The 15135-nt window shown below is 42.4% G+C and overlaps 1 protein-coding gene across 1 annotated transcript; it reads left to right on the plus strand.

Moving 5' to 3' along the window:
* Positions 1 to 2486: 2486 nt before the first annotated feature.
* On the plus strand, positions 2487 to 13638 carry LOC148114849 (leukocyte elastase inhibitor-like). Its single transcript, XM_087890273.1, has 7 exons — positions 2487 to 3133; positions 3265 to 3448; positions 4776 to 4913; positions 5583 to 5700; positions 8930 to 9069; positions 9864 to 10031; positions 12873 to 13638. The coding sequence occupies exons 2-7, from the start codon at positions 3281 to 3283 to the stop codon at positions 13281 to 13283; spliced, it is 1143 nt and encodes a 380-aa protein (XP_087746399.1). The 5' UTR covers positions 2487 to 3133; positions 3265 to 3280; the 3' UTR covers positions 13284 to 13638.
* The last annotated feature ends 1497 nt before the right edge of the window (positions 13639 to 15135 follow it).

Below are 15135 nucleotides of genomic sequence, written 5' to 3' on the forward strand. Positions count from 1 at the left end.
AAATCTAATATTTGTTACTACCGGTTCTGTGGGCGTGGCTTGGGGAGGGTAATGTGATGGTGGGCGTGGCCAATTTTTTTTTTTTTACTTTTAAAAACATTTTTTCTACAACCTCTTAGGCAAAGAGTTGTAAAAAATACTTTCAAAAGGCTCTGACGATCCCAGCTCAGTTGCCTGATCAGCAGAGGCTTTTTTTTTTACTTTTAAAAGCATTTTTTGGCCAAAGAGCTTGTCGAAAAAATGCTTTTAAAACTAAAAAAAAAAAACCTCTGATGATTGTGCGGCTCAGCTGGGCATGTGGGGGGGCAGGGATTTTTGGTACCGGTTCTTCGAATCACCCGCCTCCATCGCTACCGGATCGGCCGATCCGGTCTGAACTGGGAGCATTTCACACCCGTTTTTAATCCTTGTGAACTTCCTTCAGATTTGCCCCTTTTTTCTGTTTGCCCTTTTATTTTTTCCAATAAATAAAGTGATTACTGTATTTACATTCCATTTCTCTGGCAGGTGGTTGAGAAGCAACCCAAATTTTCTGAAAATATACTGGGGGTGGGGTATGTTTTCCCTAACAACAAGAGAATAACAGAATTGGAAGGCACCTAGTAGGTCATCTAGTCCAACCCCCCACCCAAGCTGGAGACCCTACACCATTTCTGGCAGATGGTAGTCCAGCCGCTCGCGCTTCAGCGCTTTGACTCCCAGGGACAGTATGGAGTCCTTCAGTCAGTTAGCTTGGCCGCCTGTTAGCACAGAGAAGCACCTGGGGTCAACCCTAGCTTTCCTGTCCATTGGAGCTAGAAATCTCAAATGTGGCCGAGTGAACGTTTCTCTTGTAGCCAGCCCAGGTGCTAGATCGGCCCTCTGCAAACTCTCGTCTCTCGAGGAGCGCTCCCTGAAGCAGCAGAAGTAACTTCGGCCAGGCTGTTCGAGAGACGAGAGTTTGCAGAGGGCCGATCTAGTGTCTGCAATGGCCAGCAAAGCTAAGGTTGACTCTGGCTGCCTCTCTCTGCTTAGTACTTCCCAGACGCGGTTCATCACTCCAAGCCCCAAGCAGGAGGAGACAAGGGCTGCCTTGGCACCACCAGCTGGCGCAAATATACCACGGTGAAGGTGGAATCTGATGCCGCACAAATGCAAGTAGCGCTTCACTCCCATACCTTCCAGCCATCGCTACTGCCGCTTCGGCCCACTTGGGCCACCACCACCCCCTGCCGCAACAGCACCATTACCTCGTTCCATTGCACCACCTGCAAAGTTGCACATTGCACATGCCACCGCCTATGGCGGAGATTTCCAGCCCCACCATGGGGAGCAGGCAGCTCCCCTGAAGGCCGGTGCATCCGGATGGAGGAGCTGCTTCAGGATGACCAAAGCGCCAGTCCTGTCACGACTACAGCTCTAGAATATGGGACCGACTTTCCCACCAACGTCAGCAAGCCACCGTCTGCCTGTCTTCATTTTCCTTCACTCAGATTGACTAAGCTTCTGGAGAGGAAGAAGTTTCCAGGCTGTGTGCTTGGACCAGGCACTTTCTCTTGGGCCTCCCACCCAGAGGCCTCGCAGAAGCAGACTGGCCCGAAAGGCAGCTGAGCCTTCCCCACCCCCCACCCCCCGTGGTCTGCGGGATTTAAAATTATCAATTTGGTGGTCCCTGAGGTCCAAAAGGTAGGAGACCCCTGATCTAGGATCTTGGCTATTCCTGCCAACTTAGTATCATCTGCAATTTTGATAAGTTCCCCTTCTATTCCCTCATCTAAATTATTTATGAAGATATTGAAGAGTATTGGGCCTAAGACAGAACCTTGTTGTACCCCACTGCTTACTTCCCTCCATGTAGATGTAGTACCATTAAGGACTATGCATTGAGGATGGTTTGTCATCTGTTACAAATCCATCTGATGGTCATGCTATCTATCACTTTTTTCTAGCTTAAGAAGAAGTAGGTTGTGGTCTACCTTGTTGAATGCCTTGCTGAAGTCTTAAGTATACTATGTCCACAACATTTCTCTGGTCTACTAATTTAGTCACTTTGTCAAAGAATGAAATAAGATTGGTTTGGCGTGATCTATTTTTAACAAACTGTGCTGACTTCTACTTATTACTTTACTGATTTCTAGATGTTCGCAGATGTTTTTTGATTATTTTTTTCCAGTGTCTTCCTGTATATTGATGTTAGGGGGATTGGTCTGTAGTTTCCTTGGTCTCTTTTTTCCCCTTGTTTGAAGATGGGAACCATATCGGCTCTTTTCCAGTACTCTGATAGTTCCCCAATGATCCAGGATTTCTGAAAGATATGGTACAGTGGTTATGATATGACATCTGCCAGCTCCTTTAGAACTCCAGGATGTAATCTGTCAGGTCCCAGTGATTTATATTCATTCAACATCAGACAGGTGTTCTCTAACCGTTTTTTTTTAATTTCTTTTCACTTTTATTTCTAGTCTATCTTTTGCAGCTATGTTTTTGGTAGGTGGGGCCAAACTTTCTTTTTGCATGAAGACGGATGCAAAGACTGAGTTAAGCAGCTCTGCTTTCTCTCTGCTGCCTGTTACTTCCTTTGCTGTTTCCTTGATTTATTTTTCTTGTTATTTATAGGTTGAAAGAAAGGTTAACAATTCTCTTTGACTTTTGTTTCAAAACGTTGTTCATTCTGAGCCTTTGCTTTCCTGGCTTCCTGAGAAGACCACATATATTGGAGCCTTTAAGAGCAAGTTCTCTTCTGTAGGTTTCTCAACCCCGTCTGGCTTCTGCTGCTACTTTCGGTTTTCCTTCCCTCTCCTCCCACCCCCACCCCCCCCTTTCCCCCCTCCTCCTCGCCTCTCCTCTCCCTCCCTTTCCGTTCAGCGAGCTTGTGCAGCTGTGGCGGGTGGGCTAAGTGGGTATATTGGAGGCATTATGCGGCTGTGAACAGATAGATAGCAACCCCACCCTTCCTCCTCCTCTCGCCCCTCGGAAGCCTTCCAACTCTCGAAGCCTGCCTGGTTCGGGGAAGGTCGGAGTCCCAGGGCGCTCCCGCCTCGCCAGTTCCAGAGGCCCCCCAGCGCTCCCTTCCTCGCACCCCCAAGACCCGGGATCTGCGCGGCTGTGGCTCTCTGCGCATCCACCAGCATCGGCGCTGGTCTCCTCTCGGCAGGTAAGGGCGGGTCGCCGGTTGCCGTCTAAAGCTTGCGCTTGCTCTCCGGTGTCCGTTGCTCGGGATTGGCGCTATGATTTTAAAGCTGCGTCAGATGTAATTTTCTTTCTTTCGTTTTGCTTGTTTTCAAGCTTTCCCTTCGTCGCTATGGATAAACTGGCTAATGCAAACTCGCAGTTTGCTCTGGATCTTTTCCAAAAGTTGACGGAAGCCCACCCAACCGGCAACGTTTTCTTTTCTCCGCTCAGTGTATCGTCCGCCCTGGCCATGGTCGCCTTAGGGGCCCGCGGTAACACAGCCTCGGAACTCCTGAAGGTCAGCAGGTATTTTTCTGACACGTTAGTATGGCTGCTAATATGAGGAAATGCGGCTCTTTTGTAAGGAGAGTGGAATTTTAAGTGCTGCGTATTGGAAAAACCGCCTCTAGTTTAGGGATGAATCATCTTCTTAAAATGTATTAAGTGAATCGCCAGCTTTAGTTAGGACTTCCAAAAAGTTAGTAAGAGACAGGATCAGTTTTACTACTGATCTGCTGAAGAAACAATTTTCAAGAGACTAAGGGTGATAGATAGGTGATAAGTGATAGAGATAGTCAGGTAGCTACTGTCATCAGCTAGCCAGTATTTGAGGGAGGGAAGACGGGAGATGGAGAGACAGAGAAATGATGGAGAGAGAAGGTAGGTAGGTGATAGATGATAGATAGATAGATAGATAGATAGATAGATAGATAGATAGATAGTAGGTAGGTAGCCAATTTTCTATCACTAAAGTTGGCCTATTGATCAGAGGTCCTTGGAATTGTATTTTTAACTGACAGGTTAGACTCTGAGAAAGTTTGAAAACTCTTGGTTTAATTTTCCACACATAATCCAACCTGTATGGAATAAGGATGTAAGAACAAAATTGATATACAAAAACATACAAAGAAGTAATGTTCTCTTTTTTCGCCTTGGCTCAAGCAAACTCAGCATATAGACTCAAGTCATTGTCTGCTACGCTGAAATTTTCAAGCACCCAATTACAGTAGTAGGTTGTGATAAATGAAAGCAAAAGCTCCTTCCCCAAAAATGTTTAGCCTCTATGGGAAATTAATATTTTGGTCTCCAAATGACAGAGTGTCAGCCCCTTATACTAAATGCGGAAATGGGAAAGAAATAAACATTTTGATGCTCTCCGTTGCGTTCAAAGGAAACGTTGTCTACCCTCTTGCTATTCTTTATCAAAAAAACCATTTGTTATGAAAATCAGACTAATATTCAACTTTTTCCTCCTCCATATAAGTTTCTTTTGTGCTGTAGTCTACGTGGATTTTGTAGCTGATACCCTACGGTAATTTTGAATAAAGTCACCTGTTTAGTTACTTTCCTAAGACAGAATATATGGGAAACACATTCAGGCTTTGGTAAATCCCTATTTCCTCGTATACGTATAACCCATTGTATTAATCTTAGATACTGTATGCGCCTCTTTTAAGATGAAACCTAAGTTTGCAGAGAGTGGTCCATCATACTGTTTGCTTATGTATGCTTTCTACCTGAGAATCTGTAGATTTCTGAAATGTCTCCATTGTTCTTAGACAAAATTATTTCTGAACTAACCAGTTCTTATTGGTACTAAATTAGGACTTATCTTTTCCATGCAGACACTTCATTTTGATGGAGTTGAAGATCTTCATTCAGTATTTCAGACTCTTAATTCTAAAATTAACCGGAGCAATGCACCCTATATTCTGAAACTTGCTAATAGATTGTATGGAGAAAAAACTTTCAACTTTTTGTCTGTAAGTAGATTGCTAAATAAATAAACATCAATAATGTATGGGTCATCAGAATGGCTTTATAGATCAATTTCAAATTTTATTAGCTTATGATATTCATCAATACAGTTATCCTTTGCTTTAAGTGAATCTTTAATCTCTCTTAATTAGGTCTGCTATGGTCAGCCTGACCCAAAAATGATACAGTGAGATCCATTCATATCCAGTCATTCATTTTCTTACACCTAATGGACAGAATCTTGCCAAATGAAGGTTATAACCATCTAACCTACTCTATCCTGAGAGATTCCAGGGTGTGGCTTCCCTGAACCTCTTTCCCCACCCCCTCCAGTTTGGGACTGCACAACCTCTTAATCTGGGTGTCTCTCTCTGGGAAAACTTGGTATTTTGCTAAAAATTCCCCCACCTCACCCCACTGTTTCTCCAGGTGGAGAAACATCACTGCTTTGAAATATGCAGTTTTACAGGTCCATTGAATCTCTAATTGATTGAAGACAATTTTATTTATTGGTTGGTTGGTTGGTTGGTTGGTTGATTATTTATTTGTTTGTTTGTTTATTTTATTTATTTTTTAAATGTTAATACTTTCCTTCTTGCTATCCATAATAATTCTATTTATTCTATAATTTTATATTTTATCGTTTATGGATATTATATGCCTCATTTTACTAGGATTTCTTGACTAGCACCCAGAATATGTATGGAGCTAAATTATCCACAGTGGATTTCTCCAATGCTCCAGACAAGGCAAAAAAGAAAATTAACCAATGGGTTAAAAAGCAGACTAAAGGTGAGATTTTTTAAAAAAAATAACAACTAAAGTTTTATTTTTTCTTGGGTCTACCTCAGGGGTATCAAACTCATATCATCATGGTAGTGTCACGTGACATATCTGGACTCCCCCCTTCGCTAAACCAGGTATGGGCATGGCCAGAGCATGACGCATCCAGCCCACGGGCCATGAGTTTGACAGCCTGGTCTACATGATAGTCAAACCTTTACTTTTATTTGCCATAATGCTGCCATAAAATACCAATTTCAGGAATTGATAAAAGAGAAAACACAATAATAGTTTGCAGCCGTTAAATTTACAGAACTGCTGGTTCTACAGTGGTTAATCCAGTCAGCAGTCCGTAACTTGATAAAAGGTATTTTGGGTTTGCATAACAAGTCTGATGAAAAAGAAGTTTGAGAATAACTCACAGATACTTATTGATTAGATTGATTCGTCTTTATAGAAAGGGCTAGTTTATACTATTATAGAAAAGTAAAAGTTGAGGTTCAATGCTAATGCTTTATTCTATTGCAACCCAGGGAGTTGGAAGTCAACACCTTTATTTCTTTTCTATCCTCTCTTCCTCACTTCTCTTTTCCCCTTCCCCATCCCTCTGTGTACCCTGTTTCCCTGAAAATAAGACCTATCCCAAAAATAAGCCCTAGCATGGTTTTTTATGTGCGTGCCTAAGCCCTATCCCCAAAGATAAGCCCTACTTAAGAGCCTGTGCAGATGGCTACCTGCCCATTCTGTCTGTTTGCTCGTGGTGCCGCAGCAAAGAGGCGAGTTGGCGTGATGGACCTGCCCCACACCAACTTGCCTCATGGCCCCAGCAGTGGCACCAGTGCATTGTTCCTGCTCTGCCCCAGCCATGAGAAAGCAGAAGAAGGGGGTTGGCAGCCACACGGGGTTCTGCTAGACGGGGCTGCTGGTGCTGTGGCCACGAGGCAAGGTAGATGTTGGGGCATGGCCTGGCGGCGGGGGCCCTGAGGTAAACCCATGCAGGGCACATGGGGCAGCTTCATCCCTCCTGCCTTGTGGCAGCGGCACTGGCACACTGCATGGCCTCCTGCCCCACTGCGAGCAAGCAGAAGAAGTGGGCCTCTTATACATCGAAAAAAAAAGACTCTCCCTGAAAATAAGCCCTAGTGCTTATTTAGGGACCCGGTCTTATTTTCGGGAAAATCTCAGCTGCTTTTCATACCATCAACCATCATAATCTCTTGGAGCAGCTTCAGGGGATGGGAATGGGAGGCCTTGTGCTATCCTGGTCCACTTCTTTCCTCTGTGGCCACTCTCAATCAGTGTTGATGGGAGGGGAGAGATCCAGCCTTCACTCAGTGCTTTGTGGGGTTCCGCAGAGCTCAGTACCCCTGTATCACCTCTCCTGTGGGAGCTGCATTGGCTGCTGATTTGCTTCCGGGTACAATTCAAGGTGCTGGTTGTCACCTTTCAAGCCCTTCATGTCTTGCGACCAAGTTTTCTGAGGGACCATCTCTTGCCGATCACATCTACCTGACCCATCAGAGCGGGGAGGCAGGGAATGTGTGTCTCTAGGGAGATACACTTGGTGGGACCCAGAAGAAGGGTCTTCTCTGTAGTGGCCCCCTCTCTCTGGAACATCATCTCCCCAAAGATTAGAATGGCCCCCCACTCTAGCACTCTTCTGGAAGTCACTGAAGACTTGGTTCTGCCAGCAGGCCTGGGGAATCCAAAGCAGGACGGAGCCCATTAAATGGCTCGTGTGAGGTGCTATCGCTGAGGTAGGGGTGATTTTATTATATTATTATATGACTCTTCTTATTAGTTTTATTGTTTTTATATGAGGCTTTATATTCTGTAAGCTGCCTTGAGTTGCCATGTGCGAATAGGCGGCAATATAAATTCAATAAATAAATAAATAAGTAAACTAATAAAAGAATTTAAGCTTGAGAGAACAACCCACAGATACATAGGACACAATGTATCCTTGCCCTTAAAGTATCTCCCAAGAGATACAGGTAGTCCTCAACATATGACCACAATTGAGCCCAAAATTTATTTTGCTAAGGCATTTATAAAGTGAATTTTGCCCTATTTTATGACTTTTCTTGCCATAGTTGTTAAGTGAATTACTGCACTTATTAAATTAGTAACCTAGTTGTTAAGTGAATCTGGCTTCCTCCTTGACTTTGCTTATCAAAAAGTGATCACATCACCCCGGGACACTGCAACCGTCATAAATATGAGTCAGTTGCCAAGCATCTGAATGTTGATCATGTGACCATGGAGATGCTGTAACAAAGAGGAGAGGGTCAAGTTATTTACCAAAGCACCTGTAGGCAGGACAAGAAACAATGGATGGAAACTAATCCAGGAGAGAAGCAATCTGGAACTAAGGAGAAACTTCGTAACAGTGAGGACAATTAACCAGTGGAACAGCTTCACTTCAGAACTTGTAGCTGCTTCATCACTGGAGGTTTTTAAGAAGAAACTAGACAGTCATTTGTCTGAAATGGTATAGGGCCATGATGGCAAACTTATGGCATATATGCCACAGGTGACATGTGGAGCCATATCGGTGGGCATGTGAGCTCAGCTCTAGTGTGAATGTGCGGGCCGGCCAACTGATTTTCAGGCCTTCTGGGCCCACAGGAAATTGGGAAACATGCTGTTTCTGGCCTCCAGGACGCCTCCGGGGGATGGGGAAGGCCATTTTCACCTTCCTCAGGCTCCTAGAAAGGCTCTGGAGCCTGGGGAGGGCGAAAAACGGGCCTACCGGGTGCACCATGTCATCACGTGCCAAAAGTGGGGGGAGCGCTGGTGGGGGTCACCCGCGCATGCGTGGGGGGGTGGGGCACATAGAATTATGGGTATGCCACACACATCCCCCCCCTCGTTTTGGCATGTGATGGCAAAAAGATTAGCCATCACTGGTATAGGGTCTCCTGCTTGAGCAGGGGGTTGGACTAAAAGATCTCCAGGATCCCTTCCAGCTCTATTCTGATTGATTGATTGATTGATTGATTGATTGGATTGATTCTGTCATGTGGCACCTTGAGCCACATGACAGAAATGGCCAGTGCCATTTACAGCAGCTTTTGCTAATTCGGGATTTTTTTTTAAAGACAAATATTTACAAGATAATTGCAGAGGGGAAATGTACATTTAAGAAGTGCATTTAGATTAATCTCATTGATCTGATAATATTATTTAAGTCTCAGTTCTTTGCACAGCTAATTAACAATAAAATTTCTCCATCAAGGTAAAATCCCTGAGTTGTTATCTGAAGGATCCATCAATGAAATGACTAAATTGGTTTTGGTGAATGCTGTCTACTTTAAAGGCAATTGGGCAAAGCCATTTAAAGAAGTTACTGAAGACAAGCCTTTTAGACTAAATAAGGTAAATATTTTTTTTTGTCTATCTTCTGTAACAACAGCTTGTTGTTTAGGTAGGTGTAGCAATAGCCACTCTCATGAAGCATCGTAATCCTAATTTACCTGTAGGTTTGTTTGTTTTTTTAAATTTGATTTATATGCCGCCCTTCTCCGGAGACTCAGGGCAGCTTACAATGCGTTAAGCAATAGCCTTCATACTTTTGTATATTTATACAAAGTCAGCTTATTGCCCCCACAATCTGGGTCCTCATTTTACCTACCTTAGAAAGGATGGAAGGCTGAGTCAACCTTGAGCCTGGTGAGATTTGAACTTGCAGTAATTGCAGGCAGCTGATGTTAATAACAGTGCTTTAGTCTGCTGCGCCACCAGGGCTCTTTTGAAGGCTTATGTCAATTCCTTTGACCCTAATCACCAGTTACAAATCTCAACTTTCCCATAAGTTAAACCTAGTTCCATTCTGAAATACTTTACTGAAATTAGTGGGTCACTTGTCTATTTCTCCTAATACACGAAGGAAAACAATAAAGCAATTTTTATTTTTTTTATACTATAGGTAGGTTTTTTCCCTTGGTTTATTTTTTAAGTTGGTTTAGCTGTTCTGTTTATCCTTACCTGGAAATGAATTTCATTTAGCTTAATAGAGTTGTATAATTCCAAAGAACAGCTATATATTAATATAGTTTTGGAAAGATTCAATTCCCAGAACTAGTTCTATCAACTTCAGCATATACATACAGAAGATTTCTTTCTTTGTTGTTTGATAAACTCCTCACTGTAATACTCCTAAAATAATCCAGACAGAAAAGAAGAATGTGAAGATGATGTTTATGGAAGAGAAACTTCCTTTTCGTTATATCCCCGAATGCAAGTGTTGTGTGCTGGAACTGCCATACAAGGGAAAGGATCTTAGTATGATCATCCTTTTGCCTGACAACATTGAAGATAATTCCACAGGCCTAGAACAGGTGATTCTATTGTTTCCTGCTATTGCTATAAAATTATTGTCCTAAACAAAATTATTCTAAATATTACATGAATACTTGGTAGGACACCCATACGCATAGACAAAGTTGTGGCTTATGTGATGCCTTGAGTGGCTCCACATATATCAGTTGGGTTCTGAAGAGAGGCTGCCTTATTTTGGGGATCTCCAGAAAATATTTAAGAGTTTTCTTCATTTTTGTACCAGACACTATGAATCCCTAACCATCTCGGGAGAAAGAGCTGAAAACAGATTAGATCTGAATTAGATTTAAATAGTATCTTAAATAGTAAACAGTAAGGTATCTATAAAATAGACGCTTTTTATGTTACATTTGGAAAGGACAACCACGGTTTTGCTTGAAAATACTTTTTTAAAAAATCTATGTTTACTTCTAATAATGTTTATGCTATAAACTCTGCGTTAATTTTTTCCCATCTGAACATCTGTTAAAGCTTCAAATAGTTTAGCATGAGGCACCAACCCTCTTACAATTAGTTCACTGCCATATTTTTATTGTTTCCCATAGTGAAAGACCATGTCTGGGATAGAGAAATTTGCTCTCTGACTCTGCAAATTCATTCATACTGAAGTGAGAGATGTTCTGTTTTTCAGCAAGAAGTTTCTCTTTGCTGAAATGGAAATATTGTGGCACAATCAGGGCCGGATTTAGATTGAAAGAGGCCCTAGGCTATTCCACTTATGAGGCCCTTTCACCAGTGGTGGGATTCAATATTTAACAACAGGTTCTGTGGGCGTGGCTTAGTTGGGGGTGTGGCTTGGCAATCATGTGACTGGGTGGGCGTGGCTAGCTGGTCACGTGACTGTGTAGGCGTGGGTAGCTCGTCATGTGACCGGGTGGGCGTGGCTATGTGCATAGACTTTTTTCAGAGGGCTGAAAAAAGTCATTTCTGACTGGGCCTCGCACTTTTGACCGGTCCTCACACTTATGACCATCCTCACATTTATGCCCGTGCAGCTTTCTTAACAACCATGTCACTCATTTCACAATTGCTTCTCTTCACCATGGTGACAAGATAGGGCAAAAACGTAAAATGTGAGGACAGTCGTAAGTTCGAGGACTGGTCAAAAGTGCGAGGACCAGTCAGAAATAACTTTTTCAGCTCTCTGAGTAGTCCATATGCACAAAAGGACTACCCAGAGGGCTGAAAAAAGTCATTTCTGACTGGGCCTCGCACTTTTGACCGGTCCTCACACTTATGACCATCCTCACATTTATGCCCGTGCAGCTTTCTTAACAACCATGTCACTCATTTCACAACTGCTTTTCTTCACCATGGTGACAAGATAGGGCAAAAACGTAAAATGTGAGGACAGTCGTAAGTTCGAGGACTGGTCAAAAGTGCAAGGACCAGTCAGAAATAACTTTTTCAGCCCTCTGAGTAGTCCATATGCATAAAAGGATACAGCAATAGAGAGGGATGAAGGAAGGGAAGGGAAATTAGAGTAGGAGAGAGAGGTAGGAAGAGAGAAGGAGAAGGAGAAAGGAAGAGGAAGTAGGGAGGAGAAGAAGAGGGGGAGGAAGAGAAAGTAAGAAGGAAAGAAAAGAAAGGTGGTAGGTTTGAGGAGAAAGATTGCTATACAATAAAAAAGATGAAAGGGAAGAAAGCCAACCCCAAACAAATATAAAGATATTAAGATAAAGAATGAATTGTTAAACTTTAAAGAATAAAAGAGAACAAATATGAATAAATAACAATAATTAGAAACACACATACAAACATACAATCTATTTTCTTTGAACAGAGTATTTGGCCGGTTCACAAATTTAAACAGTGTTTAGTCATTTCAATTAAATTTACAATTTCTATAGTTCCTTTTTGCCATATTTATTCCTCATCTATTTTTGTAAAAAACCAATATTACCCTCATCCTCATCTCTAATCTTAATCAAATTCAATTTTTCCCTTCTATTCTATATTATACCCCTTCCCATTGTCATCTATTTTTATATCCATCCTCACATTGGTTAATTATGTAATATTAGTTGTTTAATATAAATTCAACATTTTAATATAAATCAATTAGTTATATAACTACCTTTTTTGTATATTAATCAATATGAACATGAATATTCCAATTATTTCCATGCAATCCAATTTCTTACAAATCCATTAATTATATTTACCAATAATAATAAACCAAATACTTTCCCCCATATATTCCTCCAAACCACAACTTAACCATTTCTGCTTTCAGAAATATACAATTAATAGTATCTCAATTATTACAATTCCCTAGTTAAATACAGCTTTTTTTTCTTTTGTGTTTTAAAATCCTGAACTCTTCTCTTTTTCCCTAAATTTCCCATTGTTTGCACGTACCTTTTTTGGTGAGGAAAAAGAAAAGAATTCTGCCTGCCTAATTTTCCAACCTTGCAGCAACAGCAAAGCAGTTTCACTTTCGTTTCTCGGTATAGCTAGGGGAAAAAAAATCAGCACTCTTTGGAAGGAAGCAAAACAGCGGAGACAAATCAGCTGAGAGCCGGGAGGCCAATTAGCCTATGCTGAAGCTCCGGGGGCCAATAACATTACAAAAAAAATACCGAACCCTTTGTTAAATTGCTGGCTCCCCCGCCCCTTGCCCACCACTATTTATTGGCAATAAATAGTGGTGCGGAGGGGCGGGGGAGCCAGCAATTTAACAAAGGGTTCGGTGCAGCCACCTAGAACACCCAGAATCCCACACTGTGTAGGCCCCTCTGGATCTTGAGGCCCTAGGCTGAAGCCTAGTTAGCCTATAGGAAAATCCGGCCCTGGGCACAATGATGCAAATGATTACTTTTCTTTCTTTGCCTTTTTAGCTGGAGAAGCAGCTTACTTTGGAAAAACTGCAAGAATGGACCCAGTCCAAAAATATGAACTCCAGCGTGGACGTCAATGTACATCTACCTAAATTTCAGCTGGAAGAAAACTATGATCTTGAATCTTATTTTGCAGCATTGGGGCTAGTAGATGTGTTTGACAGTAGCAAGGCTGATTTGTCTGGAATGTCAGGAGCTCAGGATCTCCATGTGTCTAAAATTGTTCACAAGTCCTTTCTAGAAGTAAATGAAGCGGGCACTGAAGCAGCAGCAGCTACTGCTGCTATATGTGTATATTCTTGTTGTGTGGTCATGGGGAAGGATTTTAATGCTGATCATCCTTTCCTATTTTTTATCCGTCATAATCCAACAAACACGATACTTTTCCTTGGTAGATTTGCCTCTCCATAAAGAGTATCGTAAATCATAAAACCAGCTTCCAGCCTCCTATAATATACACATTTCTCTGCGTGCTTGGGAGAATTGCCATGAACAAGTTGAGTTCCTCCAGATATCTTCCATCTTCAATTTTCTTGAACTCCTGAGTCTTTTAACAGGTTTTATGTGACACTTCGCTCTAAAGGGTAGCCATCTCTAATCTAGGACATTCAGGTGTGTTTGACTGCAGTTCCTTTAATTTCCAGCTAACTAGGAATTCTGGGGATTGTAGTTTGAGCTGTTTGGAAGCCATCAAGCAAAGGTGTTTGTAAAACGAATAACACATGAATTACTGGAATAAAGTTGGCCTTCATTCAATATAATGTAAGAGCCTTTGGTCCAGACTCCTTTGTCCTTGAAAATCATTGATAATATAGAATTCAGAAAGTGACATCTTTTTTGTTCTTGGAAATGCAAAGCCATTTGGCACGTGCCTTAGTAAGTACCGTGTTTCTCAGAAAATAAGACCGAGTCTTATTTTCTTTTAGACTTGAAAATGAACACTTGGGCTTATTTTCGAGGCAGTTTTACTTTTTTTGAGGTGCAGAAGGCCAGACTCCGTGAGCTGGATGCTCCATGGATCAATGGTGGGTTGCCCCCGGTTCGCACCAGTTCTATAGAACCAGTAGTAGAATCGGCAGGACGCTCCGCCTACCAACCCTGATGTCATCAAAATGCTTCTGCACATGCGCAGAAGAGCACACACGGCCCCATTGCAAACCGGTAGTAAAGGTAAGTAGAACCCACCTCTGCTGTGGATACACCGTTGCCTCCATTCCAAACCTTCAGTGTTCGGAATGGAGGCTTTTTGGCGAACAGGAGGAAAATGGGAGGAGGAAAATTCTCCTGCCTGCCATCCTTTCCTCAGTCTGTGCTGAGCTTGAGGAATGGATGACAGGCAGGAAAATCCCTCCCCCTCAATTTTCTTCCCATGAGCCAAAAAACATCCCACGAGCCTCCCAATAAGAGGGGAAAAGCAAAGGGGCTGGCCGCGAAGGTGCCGGCTTCAGGGAAGCGGCCCAACAAGTAGAAGCACTGCACCCAGAAAGAGAAGGGCAAAAGTGGTATTTGCGCTGCCCCAAGGGGCCAGTGGGCTGCAGCTGCAGCCGGACAATCCCCCCCCCACCCGTGCCGCCACTCCTGCTGGCCACGCCCATTCCCCCAGGCTTATTTTCAGGGTAAGGGTAATATTAGGCCCCTGCCCCAAAAAATAGGGTTGGGATTATTATTGGGGTGGGTCGTGTTTTTGGAGGAACATGGTACCTTATGAGGAATTATGGTATAACTTTTCTTATCATTCAGTAAATGCAGAATTGTTTACATACGAATCACCACTGACCTCAATCTACTAATTTTTTGATTTTTTTTGTCCAATTGTCTCTGCTCAGTAAATCTGAACTATATATTGTTAGGCATTGATTTTATTGAAGGTAGGTATTAGATAAAGAAATTATAATGTCAGTTTGAAGAGTTTTGTTTTTTTTAAATTTGATTTATATGCTGCCTTTCTCCGGAGACTCAGGGCGGCTTACAATGCGCTAAGCAATAGCCTTCATACTTTTGTATATTTATACAAAGTCATCTTATTGCCCCCACAAACTGGGTCCTCAATTTACCTACCTTAGAAAGGATGGAAGGCTGAGTCAACCTTGAGCCTGGTGAGATTCAAACTTGCAGTAATTGCAGGCAGCTGGTGTTAATAACAGGGTGCTTTACTACCACTGTACTACCAAGCCTCTTTGGTTTGAAAGTTTGAAAGACTAGCTGTGAATATGAACAAACACAAGTAGGAGTCCCTGTTCAAATTACATCTTGGGGGTAAAGG

This window comes from Pantherophis guttatus, chromosome 3 (genome assembly GCF_059756535.1).
Source record: "Pantherophis guttatus breed Tessera chromosome 3, ASM5975653v1, whole genome shotgun sequence".
Lineage (NCBI taxonomy): Eukaryota > Metazoa > Chordata > Lepidosauria > Squamata > Colubridae > Pantherophis > Pantherophis guttatus.